This window comes from Neofelis nebulosa, chromosome 1 (assembly GCF_028018385.1).
Source record: "Neofelis nebulosa isolate mNeoNeb1 chromosome 1, mNeoNeb1.pri, whole genome shotgun sequence".
Classification (NCBI taxonomy): Eukaryota; Metazoa; Chordata; class Mammalia; order Carnivora; family Felidae; genus Neofelis; species Neofelis nebulosa.
Genome location: NC_080782.1, coordinates 50559157 through 50577783, shown reverse-complemented (window position 1 = coordinate 50577783; position 18627 = coordinate 50559157). Strand labels below are relative to the sequence as shown.

The 18627-nt window shown below is 43.2% G+C and overlaps 1 protein-coding gene across 8 annotated transcripts in view; it reads left to right on the top strand.

The window, feature by feature from the left end:
- The window catches only part of EBF1 (EBF transcription factor 1), a 392556-nt gene extending 374193 nt beyond the window's left edge, over nt 1–18363 (top strand). For 4 of the 8 annotated variants that reach the window (XM_058721706.1, XM_058721698.1, XM_058721690.1 and 1 more), the window contains exons 12-17: nt 787–852; nt 1853–2030; nt 2673–2852; nt 6511–6705; nt 7047–7115; nt 15165–18363. In XM_058721706.1, the coding sequence (XP_058577689.1) occupies nt 787–852; nt 1853–2030; nt 2673–2852; nt 6511–6705; nt 7047–7114 (687 nt within the window). In that variant the 3' untranslated portion in view covers nt 7115; nt 15165–18363. The remainder of the gene's footprint in view (nt 1–786; nt 853–1852; nt 2031–2672; nt 2853–6510; nt 6706–7046; nt 7116–15164) is intronic. The other 4 variants (XM_058721739.1, XM_058721730.1, XM_058721724.1 and 1 more) reach the window with 1 other exon arrangement.
- The last annotated feature ends 264 nt before the right edge of the window (nt 18364–18627 follow it).

Below are 18627 nucleotides of genomic sequence, written 5' to 3'. Positions count from 1 at the left end.
ATACAAGCTAAATACAGAAGCCTACCTAAATGAAAAGAGGGAAACATTTTTCTTCAACTAGAATGAAAAGCAGAGCATATATCTAGGATGAGAATGAATGCGCAAACGGGGAAAATGACAAACAGTGCTGAAATAGCAAAGAATTGCTATAAAAGAAACAGACTGTGCCAGTCATGAAAATTGGTGCAGAGGGAGCTTCCGGGGGCAGGAGAATCCTTCTGTAAGAGCCTCTGACAAACAGTGCATTGCCCCAGAATGTGAGTTTACTCCATCACTCCCTTATGTCATGGCTCTACCACACAAGGGAGATAAACAAAAGAAGTTTAATGCTACATGCTTCCAGTAGCCAAAGATTGATTGGAAATCCCTCGAAAATGACCTGTCTGATAAGGTCATGGTTCCTGGAATAAGCAATTAAGTACTAAATAAACACATCTTAGGGATTCATAACATGCACTGAATGACATCGATTGTAGTAATCTAGTAAATGACCTCGCAATTGTATTCAGCAATAAACATATGAGTGCTTTACCGTGCCTATGGCAGACTATTGAGTGATGTATTTTATCCTCCAGTACCAATGATGCTCACCTTTTGACTCAATTAAGTGTGTATGTGAACAGGGATAAATTGGTGATTTAACAGCATTCTGGGGTTTCCCACGCTACTGCCTTTAAAACAGTGTGTTGGCAAAGTATGGCCAGAGGGGACTATGACGTGGTCCTGTGAAGAGATGAGGACAAGTGGCCTTCACTCAGATGACTGTATCTGCTTTTCTCTTGACAGGAAGTAATACTCAAAAGGGCTGCAGACCTGGTGGAAGCGCTGTATGGGATGCCACACAACAACCAGGTGAGCGCGACTGTTGAAGATCTCGGATTCCTTATTGTGTTGAAAAAGGGCGAAAAACACAAAACCACTTGCATGAGTTCCGTGTCATCCAGACGTGAGACATAAGGCTATTCCGTTCTTTCTTATTTTGTAAATCTCTTATTACCTTTTCAATGGAATCATTTCCTTATGAGAATAGGTACTCCATTTAAAACAAATTTTCCATGGGAATGTACTTCATAATTGAGGAAGAGAGTTACCAGTGTTTTATTTTATTCCTCTCAAGTTTTCAAGCAGATTTAGGAGGAAAAGGGGGTTTAATTTCCTCTCCTAAAAAGAATGATAAGGCCTGACTATAATTGTCTGCTTCTATTCACAGAGCAGCTCCATGTATATGATTCAAATTGCTCTAGAAACCAGGAGTCTGGGCAATCATTCACTCTTTTTTTGTGTGACTTGAATCAGTGTCCAGGGGACACAGTTCCACTAATACTCAGGGACACAGATAGTTATCTACAGCCTGCCCTTAGCTTTAGTACGGGAGAGGAGTTGTAGCCTCTGTGTGTGTGTGTGTGTGTGTGTGTGTGTGTGTGTGTGTGTGTATGTGTGTGTGTATGTACCACCAGAGTTCCTGTGTGTTATTGGCTGCCGGGTGGGGGTCGGGGGGACGCCATGATGCTGTCACATGCAGGGTAGTAATATGGAAGGGTAGTAATATGGGGCTAAGACAATGGCCTTTCAAAGTCAGTCAAACAAGGTTATGCAGCCCAGCTCTATCCTTAATAGGTTAGTGTCCTTATGTGAGCTCTTGGCCTCTCTCTGAGCCTCATTCCCCCATTTGTGATATGGGCCCATTGTGATGAGACTTGTCCCAGGTTTGCTGAGAGGTTGCAGAAGGTAATGCAGTTAGAGCACTGGAAGCCCTGAGCACCGGGCCTGTCGTATAGTAAACACGGGAAAAAATGGCTTTCCTGGGAGTATGACTAAGGGTAGCTAAACGGAGTATTGTTTTACTTTGCAGGAAATTATTCTGAAGAGGGCCGCTGACATCGCAGAGGCTCTGTACAGTGTCCCCCGTAACCACAGCCAGCTACCGGCCCTCACTAACACCTCGGTCCACGCGGGAATGATGGGCGTGAATTCCTTCAGTGGACAACTGGCTGTGAATGTCTCGGAGGCGTCACAGGCCACCAATCAGGGTCAGGAGCCTGTTCCTCTCCCTCCCCGTTTCCTTGCCCCTTCCCAACCTCGGACTGCTCCTCACCCCCCACCCCTACCACTTATTTGGCATAAAACAATTTTTATTTAAAAACATCTTTTTCCGAAAGGGGAGATTCCTAGTTTCTGTGTATCAGATATTACTGTAGAATTTGGGTTATAGTGCTCGCAGCTGGCAGTCTGGTTCGGGGGCTAGAAAGGAGGCATGCATTTAGCCATCTCTCCATTTGACTTTTCACCATAAACCATGAATGACAGATCGCAAAGAGGGTTGGAATTAAAGTTCTGAGGGGCCAAAGCACATCATCCTCGCCCAGGGAATAAGAACCTGTTAACTCTAGGGTACATCTCTTAGATTGGGATTTATTTCTGCTCCAAAATGATAATTTATAGGCCCTGCATTGCCACTTCTCACGGCCCTGCTAAGTATTTATGATCTCCTAAGAAATGTGTGTTTTGCTCGCTTCCCATTTTAATCACAGAGCTAGCACTACCAACCCACACACATGAATCACCCAAGCCCTTCCCTCTGGGATGCGGCAGCGGGGCAAGAAACAGAGACCTTCCTTTCCCGAGGCTCCCAGGAATGCCACCCTCATCCCGGTTTCGCCCCCACCCCTCAGGTTTCACCCGCAACTCAAGCAGCGTGTCACCACACGGGTACGTGCCGAGCACCACCCCCCAGCAGACCAACTATAACTCCGTCACCACGAGCATGAACGGGTACGGCACTGCCGCCATGTCCAACCTGGGCGGCTCTCCGACCTTCCTCAACGGCTCAGCTGCCAACTCGCCCTACGCCAGTAAGTAGACTTGTGTGTCCTGCGCTTCTGTTCGTGTTGCTCGGTTAACTGGGCGTCACGCTGTGTGGCCCACTGTGTAGGTCTCCTCAGTTTGAGGACCCCCACCACTCAAGGCCTGGCCCCAGGCGATGCTGTGAAAGGCGCCGTTGTCTCTGCCCTCCCTTGCTCACCTTCCTCATCCCAAAGTCTCCCTCTTGGCCAGAACTGTGCTGCAACCCGAAGCAGTGGTGTGATGTCATCGCCCGGACCCAAGCTTCAAGTCCCATTGCGGAGGGGTTTGACTCCTGCTTCTACCAGTCACTGACTGGTGGCCAAGGGCAAGTTCTCTCCTCTCCAAGCCTCAGTTTTCGCATCTGCAAATGGGGAAGGAACTAACACCCATCCCGTACAGTTGTTGTGAGATAAAATCATGCATGTGATGAGTTTGTCCTGATGCCTGGCCCACAAGAGGCACGTTCAGTAAACCTGAAGAATCATGATGATGGAATCATAATAATAAGTTATGCTGCTACTGCAGCATAGTCCCAATCGTCTAAAACTTAAAATCTCTCCCTTTAGGAATATGACTCCTTTTTTTTTTTAAATGCTTGGAATTTTTCTCCTCTGTGCTTGATGTGTACTAAAAACAAATAACAACAACCGACCAAAAAAAACAAAAACAAAAACAAAAACACTTTATTTTTTCCAATAATTTGGCGAGATGAAAAAAAAAACACACACACATGTACAAGAATTATTTTTTGGTGCCATGTCCTTCCTTGTCTTAAAGAAGTTGAGCTTAAAGAATTTTTTGGTGCAACATTTAGATTGTATCTAAAGAACCTCAGGGAACTGGCATCTTTACTTATAAAATGTCCTGGGCTGTGTTTCTACAGTCTCTTTATCTGCCTCTGAGGATTTTTACATAGATAACCAAGTTTATCTTGGACAGTGTGGGTAACTCTTCTGTTTTGTAAAATGAGGCCAAACTCTTAGACATTTGTGGAATGATAGAAGATGTGTTGTTAAATGAAAGAATATTCATTATTTTTAAAAAACGAGTCTTGGCTAAAAAAAACACAAAAAACCTAAAAACCATGCTGTCTCTAATATTGGAAATGTGGAGCGTTCTAATCCTTTGAAAGAAGAAAGATCATTCTTGGCTTTTGAGAGTGGTTATTTCTGAAAGTAATACTTAGAGCCTTTTACTTTCTGGGTGAATTTTTATGCTCTGTGTGTGCTAAATTTTATATTTCCACTTTATCTGTTTGGAATCAGCAGCTTTTTGAACATTTATAATTTCCCCAAATAATCTGCATACATTATGTCTGCCTACTCAAGAGTCCGTGTTTGGGACCAGTTTCACATTGGATTTTGATTCATCGAAAGGTTGTTTCTCATAGATCTATCATTTCAGTGTTCTCCCATCTACTCAATCAGAAAATGTTTCAATCATGACCTGAAAATTAAAAGGTGGCATTCTTAATTAAATCAATAAACTAATTGCTATATGGTAGCAATTCAATTTAGGGGCTTGGATTGCTGTCTTCCCAAGCCGGTGCAGACACGCAGCAACTTCAGCCCGAGATTGCATCTGTCGGACTGTGAAACTTCCAACATTTAATTTCCATTAATTGATTTCCTCAGTGCTCACAAATATAGTATTAAATTCTCAAATAGGCTCTCAGATGGGATGGTTTTATCTGCATAAATGCAAATAAAACAATAAACACAAAGCCCAGCTGATTTGAATTTTTGCTTCCATAATATTTAATTATTCATAAACCACTCATGTTGAAAAATTCCAAACAGAATAAAAAATAAAATAAGACATTCCACTGGTGAACACACTTTCTGGTGTGGTGGCTGATAACTAATAACGTTATAACAAATGGAGCTGCTTGACTATATTTCACCCTTTCCTCTGTTAACCACCCCCCTCAAACTCCCCACCTCTAAATACACATAATGATCGCATTTGCCAACGAGATTAATTGCCTTCCTCAGTGAACCAGCAGGATTTCAAGTCTACGAATATTTAAAAATCAAACCTCCAGTGCAGGAGTTTTGCAATTTAAATGGGTGTTATTATTGAGCGTATTTTCACATTTACAAATCCTAAGAGATGTATAAAAATGCTGGCCTCATTAAAAGAAAAAGTACAGTTTAGAAAATGTTTGTGAAAACTCTGAGGATGGCGGCTCTGTGTTCTGCTCCGTAAAGCATTCGGTGCCTTTGGATTGTGTAGTGCCGAGGGCTGATTACAAGGGGTCATTTCCCCCTGATGGCAATTGCTGCTTATTTCCCATTTGATTCCCGCTTCCCTAACTTTCCACAGCCAAGAGGCCAAGGGAAGGCCAGCCACCTACACCTACAGAGCGTTTTAGACTCTCTGGGGGGCTCATGGGAAGACCTTTTCCCCTGGTTATTTGTTTCCTTTGCAGGGTGGTGTAGTAGAAAGGACACTGAATTTGGGTTTGGTTCCTGGCTTCCCTGCATTCTAGCTATGGCCCTTGGGCATGTCACTGAACTATTTTCTGAGACTCAGCTTGGTCGGCTTGCTCAGGTATAAAAAGGATGTAATAGGCCCGAATTTAAGATTGCTTTGGCAGTGACATAAGATGAAAACGACATGAAGATTCTTGTGAATGATAAAGCAGTATGTAATGTTGATTACATAATGTGAAAAATAATACAGTAGAAGGAAGTACTTAGAATTTCAATGAAATGCCTGAAAATCACTGGGCAGGATTCATACTTGTCCCCAGGAGATGGAGGAAATAGAAGGTGAGTGTATGAAAATACTGGTCTTGAGTGGAGGGGACTCACTCTGTACCAAATCTGTCTCCTGAAGTAACCATGAGACTATTAGCAGCTAGCGAGATATGGATGGCCAGGCTGAAAGGACCGTGTTGGTAGAGAATGTGCATCTACCAAACTCATGTCTCCAAGCAACTAGGCTTTCTCCCTCTCTGAATTGCCAAAATTCTCCCATCATCGATAATCCACATTCCCACTACTACTAGACTGTGAGTATTTGCATAAAGCTCCTATCCTACTGCCTATTAATTCACAAGCATTCATGTACAGCTCCATGGGGGATAGAAAGAATTTGGAACTTTGACTTGTAGTTTTGCATTATCCACAAATGTTGCTTGTGGCAGTCTGTTTGTCCACATGGCCTTCCACCTACCCTTCTTCCTCACATCTCTCATTCCATTAGTGACCACGCTGTCTCAGGCTGGCCTCCTCCTGCCTCTTATATCCCGAGCCACTTTGCTAGAACCTTAGTTCAGGCCCACCTGGAATGCTTCTCTTGACTCCTCTTCCATGAAGCTTTCTTTGGTTCTCTTCCCTGCCTCTGCAGAATTGGCAGGCTCACCTTTGTCATTATTTTGTGCTACTCTATCCCTAATGAGAGCACTTTTGTTTCCTGGCCTGGGATGCCCCAGTGCGTAGCACACTGCTCGGCACATAGTAGGCCCACAATAAATACATAAAAGACCACCAGCAATGAAAGGTAGCACGTGCCAAGTACTAAGTGATGAAATCAGACAAGATCCCAAGAGTTCGGGAAGGGTCATGCTGGAAGGGTGGCCTGAGCAGGGTGGCTGGGTGAAGGGCCTCATCTCAAGATGCCAGCAGAGGCTGATTTCTCCTTTCCCATTGCCCCACTCAGTCGTGCCATCCAGCCCCACCATGGCCTCCTCCACAAGCCTCCCCTCCAACTGCAGCAGCTCCTCGGGCATCTTCTCCTTCTCACCAGCCAACATGGTCTCAGCCGTGAAACAGAAGAGTGCTTTTGCACCAGTCGTCAGACCCCAGACCTCCCCGCCTCCCACCTGCACCAGCACCAACGGGAACAGCCTGCAAGGTAAGCCCCACCCACACCAACAGAATGCCCTGACTTCACCCCCTTCCCCCGACCCCCCAGGGCCTGAGGCAGATGCGTCACTGGTGCAAGGGCATCAGCCTTGGGCCAGCCTGCTTCTCTCTGCCCTCCTTTCTTTTGTTCCTTTGTGTTCACTGTCCTTGGCCCTGGGCCCTAGCCCCTAGCCCCACGCATCCCTCCTCTACTGGAGTTGCCTGAGCAGTCCTCTTTCAACTCCAGCAATTCTGCTCAGGCCCGGGATTTGCTTGAGAATACTGTTTCCACTTACTAATGTCATCATTTCTCTTTTCTCCTCTTTCATTCCCTGTGGTCGCCATAATCAGACCAGTCTTTTGTGGACTCTAGCAAGTTCTCCACTTCAGGGTCTCTCCCGGGACTGGCATTCTCCTGAAGTAGGTCACTCAACCTTCCCTACCTGTTGACTGTGTCAGCGTGAACGTATGTGGGGCTGATCACGGGGAGTGGGTGAGCCATGGCCTGACCAGAGCCCTGAGGTTAGAGCATTATAGACCAAAGGCCCAACATTGACTATTGGGAACCAGAACCCCCAAAATATGACTAGAGTATTCTGGGTCATATTAAAATTGTTCAATATTTGTCCCCATCACGGAGTATGGAAAATAAGAGTCACCAAGAATTGAGGTGACCTCTCTATTCATTGAGGGAAAAAAACCACTCTTTTAAAAATGGGTCCACTGTGTCTTACATTTTTCTTATGTGCTGGTACCGTTGACCTGCACAAGCTCATTCATCCCTCACAGCAGGAGCATGTGTTGGGCATTCAAAGCCCCTCCGTTATGGATGAGAAAACTCGAGGTTAGGGAAATTATGAAATTGCTTGATTTCTGGCAGTAGTGTGTGTCCAAAGCTGGCTTCAAACTCAGGCTCAAAAATTCATCTCCTCTTTCTTTCTCCCAAGCACTTTATTACTCAGAGGGGGGTAAAAAGGATGCATCCAGGATTCCTAAGGCATCTGGCAGGGAAATAAGATCAATAAAATAATCAGCTGCCATTTAGTTAGCACTGAACCATGTTTCAGGCGCTGTGCTAAGCACTGAGCATGCTTTATCTTACTTAATCCTAACAACTTCCTAGTGAAATATGAGGATATTATGATCTCCATTGTACGGATGATAAAACTGAAGTTTAAGGAGAGTAAACACCTGCCTAAAGGCACAGCCTGTAAATGGTGGAGATGAATATAAACCCCAGCAGAGTCTGCACCCCTAACCCCCACACAGCTCCCCACAGTGCCTTCCTTCATTGGTTGTCATGCCATCTTCACTGATGGAGGTCAGCCATGGGGGTCGAGAGGGGTCAGGAGGGTTGCATACCCATCTGGGATTTCTCAGCTCTGTTTCTTACACACACACACACACACACACACACACACACACACACATTATGTGTATGTATGTTATGTATATGTATATTGTTTATGTTATTTATACAGAGTATACATGTACTCGGTACTGGATGCTTTACCTTGATATAATCTTATATTGATTCTTTCAAAGAAACTATGAAGTCAGTACTATTCCCTTTATATAGATGGGTAAATTCAGGCCCAGTTTGCTCAAGGTCACACGGCTATAAATAATAGAGCCGAAATTGAACCCAAACTGTGTGACTCCAGAACCTGAGCTTTCTAATTACTCTGCCTTTCAGACTCCATACAGGCTCTGCTAAACATTCTTCAGAAACCTGCTGGCAAAGCTGCCCAGCACAGCCAAAGTCATGACCAGTAAAACATGCCTGTGTCCCTCCCTTGAACATGCATTGGCAAAGCCATCTTCGAGGGCAGAGGAAAAGAATCTGACAATGGAAATACATTTCAGACAGTATTATTCACAATGAGTCGTGCCCACCCCTACAAAGGGGAGCTACCCATTCATACAAATCTGACTCTTTTTCAGCTAAAAAGAATGCTTTGTCACCCTCAGTACACCTCCGGCTGGCAAACTAAGGATGTAATGCCTAAGTATAACTTTTAGTTTAAATAAGGATAAAATATATGGAAAGCAGAAATCTGCCATTCTTGAGTTGCTTATCACCACCCTCGTTAAACATAGATTTGATATCAAAATAAGGTAGAATGGGGTTTGTAATCAGGAGCTGACAGGTGGTGCTTGAGAAGAAAAGGCCCATAGCTCTTGGAGGGTCAGTAGCTGTATTACTGGCCAGCGGTGACATAAGCAGGTAGCCCTTAGGCAAAGCCAGGTCTCTTCTTGCCGTGTAGACCAAGCAGGGAGCAGGAAGGGACTCAGCCCAAACTGCAGAATGTCCTGGATTTAGGGGACATCTCTCTTCTAGTGTGTGTGTGTGTGTGTGTGTCCGCATACATGTGTGCATGCACGTACACACACGCACACGTGCGTGTACAGGTGCTCTTAAGTAACAATGAAATGGCTTCAAAACAAGGACTCATACAGAGTTTGTTCATTTGTTATCCAGGGCATTTCTAACCCAAGTCTTCACAGGCTCCAAGAGTGCAGAGACCATTCTCCCCTGTTCTGATAAGTGGCTGAATCACCATCTCTCTGTCACATTTCTCACTTATGGCTGCACAGTGGGGAGGGTTCGAGGTGAAATTCAGGGCCACACTTTGTGCTGGATTTGCTGTTGTGGACGACATTGCCCTTTCCTTCTAATTCAGCATGTGTCCAGGGGTTTCTTTCTGCTGTTTTTTTTTTCCCAACACAGTCATGTACCAAACATCCCTACCTTTGAGGGACGCCAGGGGAGGAGGTATGAGTAGAGAGATTCAAGTCAAATTAACTGACACCATTTTCCTCTAAGCTGTCCTGTCCCTGTTCCTGCCCACTCCACTCCCAGCCGCCGCGCTCACCAGGGCCCCCATGCCTGGAATTGCGCCTTGGCCCTCTGTACCCAATGCCTGTGGCCTGAGGTGCGCTGTGCCACTGTTTCCCGGGAGCTCCTGCCTGAGGTCTCGGAGTCTCCCCTGACAAAAGGGACGCTGGGACGTGGGCTCCTAGACCTGTAACTGGAGAATGACCTCATTGTTAACTTTCTAAACTCTGCTGGTCTGTGGAGAAAGGGCATAGACGGGTTACAGAAAGGGAGTGGTGAGAGCCTCTGAAGTGTGACCTTCCTCCTTCTCCTTTTCATTGTTATAGTAATTTCATGTGGGCCCTCCTAGTTCAGAACTGTGATCATTAAGACAGGGCAAGTGATGAAAGAAGTGTTGATCAAGCAAATTGACATACAAACAAGATCAGAGGTGACATGTTTAGGCTGTTGAGGGTTTTAAAGACCTGTGTACCCCCAGCTACCACTCTACTAATTGTACTGGTTGTTTGTTTGTTTGTTTTGTCAACTCCTTAAAGGCCTTTTTCTCAGCAGCCCTGTCATGGCCTTCTCTAGTGACTGCGTGTATGTTTATTCCCCAATGAACATGCACTGCGATCTCCCATGATGGTGATGACGATGGTCACAGCCGCTGGCATGGGAGGGGTTGTTCCCAGCCCGGCTTCTGCATTATATCATGTATTCTTCCCAGCCATCCTTGATGTAGGCTCCTCCTTGTCTTCCTTCTACAGATGCAGAAACCAAGCTTTAGAGCCAAGATGGCTCATCCAGAGGTACACAGCTAGCAAATTGGAAGTGCCTGGGGTTAAAAGCCTGGCAGACTGATTACTGTGTAAGCCCCTATGCTATGTGGCCACACTAAAGTCAAGCCACTGGGTGAGGTCCATGTGGACTGCAGAATCCTGACCTTAAAATCTTTCCCTGGGGTAAAGGAAACATAACACCACAGTAAAGCAGGCAGGTCTGTCTGGGAGAGGCTGGGCACCCACCTGTGGAAATTCAGAGGAGGGGAAGATTAGGGGGAATTCAGAAGAGCCTCATAGAGAAGGGTGCCGTTGAACTGGACCTTGGAGATAGGGAAAGGGGGACTCAGGCAGAGGGAGATGGGGAGGGGGCATCATGTCAAGCAGAGGATTAAAGATAACTGGAGCCAAAGAGTAACGTACAGTAACCAGCAAGCCACTCGGCATCCCGGAGCACAGGGGCCAAGAAGTGGGGATAAGGTTAAGCAAGGAAGTCATAAACTCCATTCTTTACAAAGATTTTATGATTCAGAGTTCCTACTGCGATTCCAACTGGCTTTCTTTACCAGGTAGATAAAACCTTGGACAAATTACCATATGTCTGAGAAACTTTTTTAGGATAAAGCAAATCTTACCTCAGCACTTCTGGAATCTCAGAAGATATACTATTAAAAAAGTGTAAGTGTTGTGGTCAAACAAATCTAGAAAGTGGTGCTTACTGAATCCCTGTCTTGGAGAGACACAGTGTACCTAAGTTTATTAAAAGCTCTGAGACATCCTGCAGTTAAACAAACAAACAAACAAAAAACAAAACAAACAAAAAGTCTTCTATTTAGTTCTTTAAACTTATTTGCCCAGAGAACCCTTTTCCAAATGTGAAGACCAATTAATATCCCATGGAAAACTTTGGAAAATGTGGCTGTATTTTGGATTTAAAGAGAAAATGCAGAGAAATCTTCTCTGTTCCTGTCTAGGTAAAGTCATTGATAAATACTGATCCTGACTCCCCAGGTGTGACTATTTTCATAGGTCAAGGGTTCGAGTGACCCACTGTGCCCAGCCATTGTCCTGGAGAGGTCCTCTCCCTTCTCCTAAAGCTTATGCTCCCTAGAGCATGGCTACTATGCAATTTCAGGCCTCAGAGGACTTCATTAATCAAGAGAGAGGCAGCCCCAAGGAGGCTGTCACCATGCGATTGGACCTCCCCCCAGGGTACTGATTTTAAACCCTAACCATGTCCTGGACAGTCTCTGCAGTGAAAAATTAAAAACAAAAGACCAGAGTGATTTCACAAAAATTGTACCCATGCACTGAATTTTTTCTTTCCTCACCTTATTATAGCTCAGGCTGGCTGGCCCTACCTGACTCTAGATATCTTGCAGTCCCACAGCGATCGTGTGGAGTTGTCTTTTGCGCCATGTACATGCTCAATTTGTGCAAGATATCCCCCCTATTCTGTTCCTGATTAGCTCATAATTCCTACACATGTGGTGGTTCGAGGAAGACCACATTCCACCCTCACTCCAAACTCTCCCAGCTCTGCAAAACTTTTCATTTTGTCTTTGTTCTTACCAAAATGTGAAAACCCTAATGAAAAATGCATGGCCTTTCAAACCAATAGTTTTCTGAGCTTCTGTCAGAGAACATGATCACCCTGCCGCCAGGGAAAATGGCAGAGCCACCTCGGTCTGATGATGTCCTGTGAAGTTTGGCATGTGTTACTCTCTGACAGTGTTGTGTCTTTGTGGAAATCTTCATGGGCCCCACTTGGGCGAGTCAGTGTGCCAACGGCTTTTCTGGAACTTTCCAAGCCTCAAACACCCATCCCTCTCACCCACGTAAGTAATCTTGAGGATTGAAGCACAGATACAGGAAAAACAGTTCCTACAAACCCAGGAGCTTCCCTGCAGTCATGCAGTGGGATTACTTTATAAAAAGGTCTCTTCACGGGTATAGCAGCTTACAGACTACAAACAGCGATCTTGTCCTAAAATGTATTCATCAAGAAGTGTTCTGCACCTGGAGTTTAGGAAGTCACAGATGAGATGTAGGGAGCTGTGACCCCAGTGTTCTATGCAGAGTGTTGGGTGCAGGTACATATGGGTCTTCTTCTGGAGAGAGATTCCATGGTGTCTACTAGGCCCTACGAGAAGTCTGAGGGCCAACAAAGGCACGGTAGGAAGGTATGGACAGGCCAAAGCCTCCCCCTAGATACCCTCCAATATGTCTGTTTGTTTTTAATTTTAACTGTTCACTAACATGTATAAACTGGGCTGTTTTGTATTTTAAAACATTTAGATCTCCATTTTCTCTTGAAAGAATTCAGAAAAGCTGGTGGTTGTGAGCAGGCATTTCTGCACAGCAACGTTGGGGGAGCCCGCTCTAAAGAAGGCATGCCCTTGGCAGAGTCGCTTTGATCCCTACCGGGGCACATCACTCACTTATGTTCCCAGTCTGGGCTCCCAGGGCATTGGAGTCTGCACCCCCTGTCATCCAGATTAAGAAGCACTGTTAGCTATGGACTAGCACATCAGTTAGCTTTGCTTTATAACTTTTAATGGGGCCCTAGATTGCTAGATCTTTTTTATTTTTTTTGTTTTTGTTTTTTTCCTTCTGGCCATCCAGAATTAAAAAAAAAAATCCTGATGTTTTCAGGGCCCAATTAATAAACTTAATAAATGTTGGCCAGACCCACTGACCAAATCAGCAGGAAGTTTGTCAGTTGTCTGCTTTGCTTTGCATCGTATTGACACTACCTGAGCTACCCGGCTGGCTGTCCAATAGGGCACTGCCCTTTAATGCCAGGCACACGAAGTAGATTTTGGTGGAAGGCAAAAGTAAGATTTGCTTCTCTTGCCAGAGGCTTAGAACTCCCACAGAAAGACCTGTCTTTAATAAGGGTGCCGGAACCCACCTCCAGCCTAGATGAAAGATCCTTAGGGAGGCAGAGCCGGGCTGAGCTGTCACAGTGCAAAGAGCCCCTGCCCCCTTGCCTTTGGAGCTATAGCATCTTGGAGTTTCAAGTTAAAGCTTGGGTTGAAAATGTGAGCTCCCCGTTTCAGTCAGATCTAAGGCTCACTTGAATCTTAGGGGGACTGCTTTTCCAACTGATCTCGAATCTTTGGGGGTTTAAGTTGGCCTGCATTTGGCAAGAGACACTTCCTGTTTCTAAGAAAAATGGCTTATGAGGACTTACGAAAAGACTCCAGGAGCTTTTGGACTGCAGAACGGCTCTTGCAAAACAACATTTGGATGATTTACGTGTATATGAATCAGAAACATGTGGATTAAATTTCCCTGTGAATACAGATGGGTTTAAAAATTAACGGAAAAAGTGTTTGGCAAAATACATTTTTTAATTGAATTTAAAATGTTGGGGGTGGGGGAGGGGAAACAAGAGGGGTGTGGGGACTGCAGGGCTCAGGGGCTCACCTAGCCTCCCCGTGTCTGCAGCAGGATTTGTAGTAGTTGGGGTTTGCTTTAAAAAAGGCACATTCTTTTGGACTTGAGAGTTGGGACACGAAGAGAGCCACTTCCTAGACTCAGTCATCACTGACAAGGACATCAATTTAAATTTAGAGTTGCCAACAAAAAGAAAGCAATGACTTTCTCTCTCATCTTTGGAAGCAAAAGATGGCTGCCTCTTGCTTCTAATGGACGCATCGCTCTTACCCCAAAATATTTCAAAGTTGCCATACTGTTTTAACTTTCTTATAGACATCCCTTCATTCCTCATGCTCAGCATATGAAGTATGCTGTATGGGGTGGTGCCTTTTTGATGTAAGAAGAAACACAAACCAGAGATGTTAAACAATTAGCATGAGGTCACACAGCTAGTTTGGCAGCAGAAGGGATGGGTTAAAAGTAATAGCAGCTAACCTCTATGAGGTCTTTACTGGAGCTGACGCTGGGCCAAGCACCACACATATGTTATTTTATTTAAATCTCCAACAACCCTAAAAATATCACTGCCCTTGCAAATACCGTTAACTGCATTTTCTAGCTGAAGAAGCAGAGGTTCAAGGAAACAAGTAACTACCTCTGGGAGACATACTCAGAAAGCAGGAAAGCCAGAGGTGGAACAGTGGCCTGTCGGATTCCGTGCTTTTCTAAATACCACTGTGTGCGGGCTTCTAACTCAGAGTACTTCCAAAGATTTTTTGATTACCCCAAACTGATTTCGTTTCCCCCAGGATCTCGCCCCAGCTTTCCTAGGCTATAATTTTCTAAGAACGTGGTCAGACCATTCCAGAACCTTGAGTGCAACAGTAGTATAGGAGACATCCTGCAGGTTCATGCAAACCTGCCTTCCCCTCCTCCTCCACATTTTCTCCCAGCTTCATATTCCCCAGAACAAGGCCTGAGGTGGCTGGCATTTCCTTCTCCCCGGTATGAGGGATGAAATAACAGGCATTCAGATTGCTGTTCTAGTATTCAGTCTTCGCAAATAGCACAGAGCCGTGGGATGAACTAGTTTTTTATTTTATATTACGGAAGTCATAGGGAGGGGCAAAAAGAGGGACACATTGGAAATTCTCACTAGTTTGCAAGGTTTGGGGCTGCAACTTTCCCAGCGATATTCAAACTCTGCAACTTTCCAGTTATATTTTAAGATTGAAATCAGATTTGGAGGGATGTTTAGCATCTTCTGTTCCATTAAAGACACATACACAGGCTGACTTATCATTTTTAATAAAGTACATGTATATTTTCTAACAAAAACTCATTCCAGGGGAGATGAGAGCACATTTGTGACTAATATTCAACCAACATAGTGGTGTGTGGGTGTTTTTTCCCATCTTTTTTTTTTTTTTCCTCAGTGAGAATTTTGGATGCAAAACCATTGACTTTTGTCTTCTTTTTCCACAGCGATATCTGGCATGATCGTTCCTCCCATGTGAAAGAATTGCCTTGAAGAATTTTATTAATGAAGAGGTTGGATTCTGCTACAGAGAGTAATCTGATACAAGTCCCCGAGTGGAACTTTTAACTCAGGCCTTTTTAAGAGGAATCACAATAACTGCAGATTTTTAAACAAACAATATCACCGACCTTGCAAATACTGAAATTGGAAGGGTTCTGCAAGTGCAGTGTTGGTTAAAAGTTGTACCTCCCAAGTATTTGGGGGATATATTTATTCTGTGTTGATAAAAGCAAATCCACTTTTTCATTTTCTTTCTTTTTTTTTTAAGCTTAACTCTGCAATCATTTGTCTTTTATAAACCGTAAAGCTGTATACAAGGGACACTATAAATAAGACTCCATGTTTTAATTTATGATGTTTTTAAAGCTGTGTAAAGGGAGAATGAAGTGGTGATATTTACAAAAAAGTAAAAAAAAAAAACAGAAAAGAAGAAAAAAAAAAAAAAAAGCTTGTATGGGACAGAATAGGAATGCCAGTTAGATTTTTTAGAAAACTAAGGGTCGGCTTTTGCGCCTTAAAGCATATCAAATGGTAGTTAGCTCAGACAGTGCATTTTCAATATCTAACTTAACATGCCATCCCTTAGCAGTGCAAGCTTATTTATCTCTTTTGTATTGTTGTCTTAAGTAACTGTGTAAATAAATGCAGCCTGGAAAGTTAAAAAGTGATGTAAGTGATCACATTTTTCCCTTCTACTCAAAAATCCAGTGCCTCTAGACAGATTGTTAAAACCGCATATTTAAACCTGATATAATTCTCTCTTTTACTTATGTCAACTTCTTCTGAAGCCAATGGCCTCTGGAGAGCTTGATGGCACACATACTGTGTGAGAATCCCCTATGAGACTGCACGGAACAGGGTCCAGGCACAGAATTAGAATTCCACATTTTGCCCTCCAGTCATCAAGCCAAAATCCCACTCACACGCCGCCATTTGCAAGTTTAAAGTTGACTCATCCTAAATGCTGACTTCATACCAATCCTCCAAAAGCTGACAAAAGCAACATGGCAGGTATTTCGGATTTCCCATTTGAGATGACACCTCTATCGGTGACCCTCACCATTTGTAACATAATAGATTAGAGGGACAGGTTAAGTGCTTTGGAATTCAGAGTAAAAGGAAACTGGGAGAAAGGAGAAGAAGGTTGAGAGCTCCAAAACATAGTTCTCTGTTCTATGGAATTTTTGCTCTCATTATCTGGGAAGTGTTCTTAAAAGTAAGAATAAATAGCAAAGACGCAGCAAAGCTCTGAGGATGCGTTTGCCTGATATTTTTTTCTTTGCTGTTGTGTTTTGTATGTAGTTATAAATACTGTAGATTTTTTGTGATTTTTGCCAAAGTCGTTCTATTTATACATTTTAATGTCTTAAGACAGTTTTTCAATATCACAAAAAGATTTTACTGCATATTTTGCAAAGAAAAAAAAAGCTCACTACCTTTAGCTTGCACATACTTGCAAAGTTAATTAAAAGGCTTTTTGTTTTCAAGGGGATTTTGTAAAATATCCATATAAATAATGTATTTATCTTTGGAATTTGTACATTGCTTTCCCCTTCTTCCTTTTCCTCCCACTCCCAGGTTATTTTATTGTGTACGTTTGCTATGTGAAAAGTGCGTATTTGTTTGGTCACCTACAGTTGTATTAGCTGTTTCAATGTGATTTTTAAACATTTCATTTATAGTTATTTTTAGTTTTGTTTTAAACCATGCTTCAATTTTTTTTATTTCCACCCAAAAGCCATTGTCTATTTTTGTATTATTTGTAAGTTAAGAAGTTTTTTCCAATATATGGCAAAAAAAAAAATAGTAGCATATTATTCTTGTAGCATTTAGTTCTGTAGATTAAAAAAAATGTATCCTTTGCTTTGGAAGCTTACAAAAAAAAAAAACCCTAATGCTGTTTTACTCTATTAATATGCATGGAATCTCTCCCTTTGGAGTGACGCATTTTGTGCATTGAATTTCGGGGGAGAAACTTCATAGAAATCAATGAACATACTTTCTTTCCTAAGTCTGCTTGTATATTTCCTCTGTCTTTCACATAAATATAAACCAGCAGATTGGATGCCTTAACAATGCAAATCATATTCATTTCACTTGTACATTGTAACTGTGCACCAGAACTGTCAGTCATCACTAACATTCTAAGAAAAAAGAAAAAGAAAAAAGAAAAAAAAAAAAACAAAGAAATGGAAAAGCACAAAAGAACTGTTTTGTTACCTTAAGACAATGTAACTTTTTCTAGTAGAGCAAGAAATTTACAACAATGCTGCAACTGTGCATGCCCCCATATGGATTTTGCAATGGTTTTCACTAGACTGTCAGAGTGCGATTTTTATGGGTTGGGGCGGGTGGGGGAGGGGGGTTGTGGGAGGGAAGGGAGGGGGAGGAAAGCTGATTTTTCAAGGTGAGAAATAATAATAATGATGATTAATAATAATAAAAAAACTGGAAAATGTAAGCAAGGTGGACGCATTGCTTCTCGGTACTCAGAAAAGTTGTCTGAATTCGTGTGGTAAGCGCTGGCCTGAAGATGTATACAATTTAAAGCCATATTTTGTCTGGTGAGCCCCTTAACTGTTTGTGAAGGAATGGTCAGCCGGTGAGGTGTCCGGCTCAGACCCTGACAACAAACACCACCCATCTGTCAGCCATGTGTAGTGGTTAGAACTTTTCTTGAAAGTCCAAAGAGCCTTTAAAATGTGTATAATTTGTATTCTGTTGCCTCTATTTATATTGATTAGATGAAAAGATGTTCTGGCCCTCTGACCCTCTTTCTTCAACACAAAACTTCTACAAGTAAAAGATGTTCCCCTAAATACAGAATATGGCTTTAAGAGGAAAATGAAATAGAGAATTAAGATTTCAGTTTTGGGGGAAAAATACAGCTTCTGGATGACTGGATTGCCTAACACGCCCTGGCCTCACATTGTACTAGGATGCAGCTTAACGAAGTCATCTCTGAGTCTACTAACCTTTCACCTTCCTATCAAACTTTTTGAATAGACACACACTGTACAGTTCAATTGTTAGAGAACCTAACTACTGTAGAGATTGTTATAATTTTTTTTTTTTGCAAAAATTCAAGCTGTAAAAACTTTTCAACTTTCACAATATTTAATTAAAGTTACTTCCTGTCTGTGATGGCAGCTTCTAGTTGTGTATTCATTTCAATAGTTCAGATGAGCCAAAGTCCAACATATGTAGAAGGTCTGTGTTTGCAATTACTCAGACCAGTGTTGACACCCAGAGAGAAGAAATCTGGGTAGTCCTGAGACACCCACTCTCTTTCTTTGTAAATCCTTGGGGATTTGCCAATCTGGGATGCAAATTGCACACGCACAGCGTACTGCTGCCCTCTGGCGGCAGCAGATGGATGCGCACATGTGCACACTGGCCCACAGAGGA